The sequence below is a fragment of the Callionymus lyra genome, chromosome 9 (assembly GCF_982586985.1).
Source record: "Callionymus lyra chromosome 9, fCalLyr1.hap1.1, whole genome shotgun sequence".
Lineage (NCBI taxonomy): Eukaryota > Metazoa > Chordata > Actinopteri > Syngnathiformes > Callionymidae > Callionymus > Callionymus lyra.
The window spans coordinates 25,134,614-25,142,113 of record NC_141826.1 but is presented as its reverse complement, the minus strand read 5'-3'; the positions used below and the strand labels follow the sequence as shown (position 1 = coordinate 25,142,113).

Genomic DNA, 7,500 nt, shown 5'->3' with positions numbered 1-7,500 from the left:
GTGTGTGTGTGTGTGTGTGTGTGTGTGTGTGCAGGACTGTCTGCCGGTGTGCCTGATGTTCGACATGCGTGACGACGCCGACACAGGAGCAGCTTCTCTGGCTCGGATGATGCAGAGTCTCGGCGTCTTCATCAGCGTGAAGCCGAAGGTCAAGCAGACCAACAAGGTACGACTTCGGCTCCCGCGACACGACAACACACAGACGCACACCCTCTCGTCGCCAGTCGGTGGTCGTGAAGGGCCTGGAGAGGAACGTGGCGAGTCTCTACGAGGCCCGGCGTCAGCTGCTGCGCCAGGAGTCCCCCGGCGGGCCCGCCGGCAAGATGACCTTTGACCTGCCCCCGGCCGGCGAGCTGACGCACTATTGGCTGAACATGTTGCTGCAGCAGCTGCGACTCTCGGAGACGAGTGAGGACCGACGTCTGATGTCCAACGTCTCTGAGACTGACTCCTCCTCTTCTGGGTTCAAAGGTCAAACTCCTGAGGCCACCAAGCCTCGACCTTCACCTCCACCTGGACTGAGTCCACCTGAGGACGCCCGCGCCGGGAAGGAGAACCGACACCTGGAGAAGGTATCACTGAAAACACAATAATAATAACTAAAAATTCTGCACTTTTGACCCTAAATTAGTTGAATTTTAAGTCTTTTTTCCAGAGATTTTTTATTTTTTGACTTGAAAAAATTTATTTTTTTTAAAATAAATATACGTTGACGTTTTAACTAAATAACAAAATGTAAAAAATTAAGAGGTTTCAAAACTCAAGTCACTTATTCAACAACAGTAATTTTAAATATTTTTTTAATTCAGATTTAAATGACAGATGTCAAAAATAATATTTTAAATATACATTAAAATAAAAAATATATACATTAAATGACATTTGTTTCTAATAATCTCTCATTTTGGTTGCGACTGCGTTTTTTTTGTTTAGTTTACTTGTTTCTCTTGAATTATATATATATATATTTATGTCAATATAATATTAATAAATAAATAAGAAAATTAAGATGATATCTATACAAAAGACACACCTACACACACACATATTACATTTTGTCAATATATTCATACAAACACACACCTACATACAAACACATGTCACTGTATCCTCTCGTCCTCAGATTTTGCAATATGTGTGTGTGTGTTTTGTATATATATAATTTTTACATTTTTATTTAATTATTATTATTGTCAAATCATATGTAATGTGTTACCATAGTTTAAACGGTTATAATTCAAGTTTGTGTAAAATTAAATAATTCTTTTTTCTTTTAACTATTACATGCAAATAATTCACGCAGTTTGTTCATTTTTGTGTCGCAATAAATCATCCAGCCTCTAGCTGTGTCCTCCTCGGCTAAATGAACATTGGGATTCCGCTATTACTGAGGACGAGAGGATACAGTGATACATTTGTGTGTGTGTAGCTGTGTGTTTATATATGTGTGCGTATGTGCCTGTGTTTGTATGAATATGTTGACAAAGTTTAATATGTGTGTGTACGAATGTGTGTGTGTGTAGGTGTGTGTTTATATATGTATGTGTGTATATATATGTACAAAACATTAAACACACACACGCACACACACACACACACACACACACATACACACACACACACACACACACACACACACACACACACACACACACACACACACACACACACACACACACACACACACACACACACACACACGCACACACACACACACACACACACACACAGACACACACACACACATACACACACACACACACACAAACAGATATAAACCCACACCTACACACATATTCGTACACCCATAGACATTAATACACATATATACCATTTATATACACAAATATTAATATACAAACATATTTATACCTTTAAATTTTTTGTTATTTTATTGTCATTTTTACCTAAAAAGTTGTGTTGTGTTTGTTACTTTGCTACGTCTATTTTCTTCATATAATCTGTTGCTCTTTTAGCATTTGAAATGTGCAGTAGTGAGTTGTTCTGGACAGCAGGGGGCAGAAGAATCACAGTGACAACACACAGTAGATGAAGAAGAGTTGTACAACAGCAACGAATGGACGGATCCTTTAAGAGATCTTTGGATCCAGATTGTAATGCCTGACCAACAGTTTATGGTTCTTCGTCCCTTTATTCATCCGTTTTTGAGTTATTCCGCAGTTTTTTTAAGCGTTCATCTCAAGCTAAGGTTCCATCTGCTCCCGTAGATCCTGGAGAACGAGGACCAGCCGGATGAGCCGGAGGACGACAGGTCCGCCGTGACGTCGTCTGAACCATGTGACGCGGAGGTGGTCGTCAGGACGGCGTTGCCGGGGCGACGAGGAAGTCTTCAGGGGCCAGAGTTCACCAGGGTCTTACACCTGGGACGGAGACACTCCACCGGTCAGGCTCTGACGTACAGGTGAGTGACTGACAGATCAAATTTAGACCCATAAAAGATAAATAAAACACATCCCTGATCACGCGCAGTTACAGCATTCTGCCACCAGGCAGTATTTTCATCAAACACCTTGAGCCAAGACTGAGGCTTTTTTCAGTGTTTTGACCCCTTTATGGTGTTTTATTGATAATATTGATACATTTTAAATAGTATTAGATTAATAAATAGTGTATAATTATAGTTTTATATTGTGTGTGTAAAATTAAATAATTCTAGTTTTGCCACCAGGTGGCGGTGTTTATTGATAATATTGATACATTTTAAATAGTATTTGATTATATTTAAGTTATTGGTTTACATGTTAATACAGAGTGATAGATCTAATATTGTGTGTGTATAATTAAATAATTTCACTTTTTACAATAACATGCAAATATTAACGACGTTTGTTCATTTTTGTCTCGCAATAAAAAATCCGGCCGCTAGATGGCAGCAGTCTCTTTTGGCTCAAATTATTATTATTATTGTTTTTTTTTACCGTTCAATAAATTATTTTTTCAAATTAAATAACACTAGAGGGCAGCAGTCTGTACGTCCTCATGATCCCAGCGATGACTGAGGACGAGAGGATACAGTGACTCCAGCTGCTTTTAAAGCTGATGTTTGAGTACATTTTGGTTTCACGATGTCTTGGTGAAAACCTCTGGTTTGATTGACGGCGACACATACGCAGCAGACGACGACACGAGCTCGTAACTGACTGAATGATTCACGTGGAGGATAGTCACACGGCGTCATCATCATCTTTAAACTTTCATCTCTCTCTCCCGACAGAGCCATGAACGTAGAGACTGAACGAGTGAGGAGTGAACGAAGGAACAGTCTGAGGAGAGACGTCGCCACGCTCCAGGATTCCTGCGACTCCTGCAATGACGAGGCGAGTTTGAGCAACAATAACAACAACAACAACAACAACAACAACAACAACAACAACAACACCATGAATTCAATAATTAATATGTTGAAAGGTTGAATTCGTTTTTCTTAAATTAAAAGAAAATAAAAAATACATATATATATATATAAATACAATTTTTCTAAGCCTTTTTTACTTAAAACATTCAAATATTTAAAAAATGAATTATTTATATACATTGAAATGTTTTAAACTTTTATCATTAATTTTCAAATGGATTTATTAATGCAGTAAATGCATCGGGTCAACTTGACCCAGAGGCAACACTGTATATGTGTGTTTATATGGAACTAAATATATACAGTCTATGTGTGTACAAATGGGTGTGTGTTTGTGTGTATGTGTGTTTAATTGTTTGTATATACATATATACACACACATGTATATATATATATATATATATATATATATATATATATATATATATATATAAACAAACACATTCTTACACACACAAAAACACATATTAACTTTTGTCAACATATTCATACACACACATACACACGTCCACACACACACACATACACACACAAACACACACGCTGAACTTTCAGCCAATCGTACTTCGCACACACGATCATGTGACTGATATTGAATTTAGACAAATTGCTTTTTGTATTTTAAAAATTATAATTTTAAGCTCTACACGTTAAAATTTGTGAACATATTCAACTTTTTAAATGTAATTATTCAATTAAAAAAACATTTTCAGTATAAAGAATATTGAATGTAATTATTAAAAAATAAACCATTCTTTTTATATTAAATTGAACAATTCAATATCGTGATGATTTAATTTGATATTTTTCTTCGACTGCTGAAGGTCGTAGAGTCACGGAGAGACTCAGAGAAAAATAACTGATAATCTAAAAATATAAATATATAAGTTTAGAAACATCCTGAGCATCAATCAACGTGTGATTGACAGCGACAGGTTAACAGTCGATCCTCAACACCTGACGAGAATTCATGCGAGCGTTTGTTGTCGTCCTGTTCGCGCTCACAGGAAGTGGCTCCTGCAGAGAATCCTTGAACTTCCTGCGTCACTGACTTGTGTTTCTTCGCAGGATCACGACTACGAGAGGAAGAAACTGTTGGCGACGAGAGGTGAGTTTGTGTCGAACAATATCCTGCTGAACAAACGTCGCTCCAGTGTTTACTGAAGGTTCCTGTTGTGGAAGAATAATATATAAACAATAATATGCTCCTGGTATATCATGAAATAAATATTATAAATTCAATATATTTGAATCTCTAGACTTTTAAATTTGACATAAAAAATTGTTGGTATTTTGTAGAAATGCATTTTTTTAATAATTAAATTAAAAAAATGAAAATAATCACATGATCGTCTCATGATTGGCTTAAAGATCCAGTAGCTCTGTGCTCTGTTGGTTCTGTCTGGTGACTCTATTATACCAACATTTAAATATTGATTTTAAAAGAAAATAAAAGTATTTAATTTATAAAATTAACTCTTTAATGATTGGAATGACAACATCAAACTGTACTTGTAAAATAATATTAAATGAAATTGTTGGTTTAACCCAAGAAAAGTTTTTAATCCATGTCCTGAGTTTATATCTTTCATTTTCTGTCAACACTCTTGACTCGCGGTGACGTCTTTCGCGCACGTTTTCTGACGCAGCATCCAAACGCATCTGTCGTCCAGAACCAGAGGCAACTGGGCCGAACTCGTGGCCAAATGGTACTCGGTTCCCTCAGCGTTGTTTTAATGGATCATGAATCATGGGTTTGGAACGAACCATCTGCCTCGCGGTCATTAAGAGAATCACACGAGGACCATTTTCACTGCAAACGCACACAAAGACAAATGAGTCGCTGGTTCGACTCCTGTCGCTGACGGTTGATGTTTCTGCTGCTTCTTCACTACGTTTCACTTCATTCTTACATTATTTGCCTGTTTTTGATGTTTTATCCTGGATAAAAATGAACAAACGTGACACATTTACCTTGTAGTGATAAAGACCTTATTAGTGCAGGATTCTTAGCAAAAGACTCCTACAGCAGTTAGCAAAAAAAAAAGAGTTGAGTAGAAGATTGAAAATTGATGATAAATAATCCATTATTAAAATCAACAATTAGTAAAAAAAACAAAAAAAAAACATATTAAAGGGTCTATATGTAGTTTTTAATTCTAGTTTTTGGCTCCCTCTAGTGTCAGAAACTGTTTTTCTAAACCAGAGCAAAGTATGATCATGTGTAAATAGTTCTAATGCATTTAAAATTGTATTTTGTATTTATTATTCACTTACATTTTCACATAACACTTATTTACTTTTCCCCTCCTTTTTGTGTGTATTTTTTCGAGTATATATTAATCCCTCAAAATGTTTTTTTTTAAGTTAGTTGAAGAAATGTTTTGAAAAAAACTCAAGAATACAAGAATAAAATTGCAGCTTATTTAGCTTAAAAAATGTCAAGGACTGATGAAAAATGTCCTTTTTTTTAGGGATTTTTTCGTCTTTGTTTTCGCTTGACGGCCCCTAACGACACTGACAGAATTGAATGTGGACCCTTGGACAATTTTAATCCCCCGACCCCTGATTTAAACTTTGTTTCCTGCAGCGATGCAGCAGAAGCCGGTGGTGACGGAGGTCAGGAAACCCACAGATACCTGGAGTGGACTCGGCTTCTCGAAGTCGATGCCGGCCGAAGCCGTGAAGGAACTTCGTAACATCAGCCGCCGGAGCTACAAGCCGTACCTGAGCAGCAGCCAAGAACAGGTGAGAACTGTGTTGGTCCTGATGCATGCTGGGAGTTACTCCACTGTGTCAATGAACATTATATCAACATATTGAATAATTGAATTAATTTTTTCAAATATTGAAACTTTGATTTGAAATGTTTTCAGCATTGAGTTATTTTTAGAATAATTGTATCAATTATTTCCACAAAGGTTTTGTTTTAATAGTTCAAATAATAATAATATATATATATATTTAAAGAGTTTGATAGTTTAATTCTAATTATTATTATCTTTTTTATACATTTGTTTTAATCTGTAGCATTTTAAATGCAAAAAGGTGAATATTTTTTAGGCATTAATTTTGTTTTGAATAATTTAATTCAATATTTATTTTAATGCACAATTTCATTTAATTATTTCTATATTGAAAAGTTAATTTTAATTTCCAAAATGTTTTTTTTTTTTTTTTTACAAATTAAGTTTTATTTAACTTTTGTTAAATAAATGTTAAATAATGTAAATGTAAAATAATAATTTCAACATTTCTTTGTACATAAACTTTTTAATTTTATATAAAAATGGTATTTTTTAAATAATTAAAATCAATTATTTCTTTAATGAATCATTTTAAACGAATAATTGCATTCAATAATAAATGTACATTGCAAGGTTGAAAAAAAGAAAAAAGATTAAATCTAATTTATTTTAATAAATTTAATATAAAAATGTTGGTATGATTTTGTTATCATTGCTTTTTTTGAATAATTGAATTTAAAAATTCAGTATTTTCAAGATGAAGACAGTCACATGATCGTCTGTGCGTCGCATGATTGGCCGAAAGATCCAGTATCTCTGTGCTCTGTTGGTTTTGTCTGGTGACTCTATTATAACAACATTTAAATATTGAATTTAAAAGACTTCAAATAAAAAAATATTGAATTCATCAAATTAACTTTTGAATGACGGTAATTAGAATATGAAAAATAATATAAAACAAATGTGTTGATATAAAAAAAACATTTAAACATTGAATTAAACGATGAATATTCAATGACATCATCATGCGATTGATTGACACGTCGTCGTCTCTCAGGCGGGAAAGACGAGCAACGGCAGCGACTCCGACAACTGGAGAGAAAGACGAGGATCTTTCCAAACCTCCTCCACTTCCTCCTCTTCTTCGTCTTCTTCTCCGTCGTCTCCTCCGTCCATCTTCTCTTCCTCCGCCTCCGCCTTCCCCAAGTTCTCCTCCAGAGGGCGCAGCGACAACCGTGAGTCTTTCGTTTCGTTCACTCGAACCTGTGACGGTGAAAACGTTTTTCTCGACGTTTCAGCCGAAAACTTCCACGACGAGGTCACTTCCTCCCGGAGGACGTCGGTCTGCAGCCAGAGAAGCTCCTCCCCTCAGATGAC

The 7,500-nt window shown here is 35.6% G+C and overlaps 1 protein-coding gene across 1 annotated transcript in view; it reads left to right on the top strand.

Moving 5' to 3' along the window:
* The window catches only part of bicc2 (bicaudal C homolog 2), a 21,837-nt gene that overhangs the window by 11,795 nt on the left and 2,542 nt on the right, over positions 1–7,500 (top strand). The window contains exons 9-16 of the mRNA XM_087799348.1: positions 35–166; positions 225–572; positions 2,229–2,422; positions 3,236–3,338; positions 4,445–4,484; positions 5,967–6,139; positions 7,181–7,358; positions 7,422–7,500. The exon at positions 7,422–7,500 is cut by the window's right edge and continues 70 nt beyond it. Of these exons, the coding sequence (XP_087655474.1) occupies positions 35–166; positions 225–572; positions 2,229–2,422; positions 3,236–3,338; positions 4,445–4,484; positions 5,967–6,139; positions 7,181–7,358; positions 7,422–7,500 (1,247 nt within the window). The remainder of the gene's footprint in view (positions 1–34; positions 167–224; positions 573–2,228; positions 2,423–3,235; positions 3,339–4,444; positions 4,485–5,966; positions 6,140–7,180; positions 7,359–7,421) is intronic.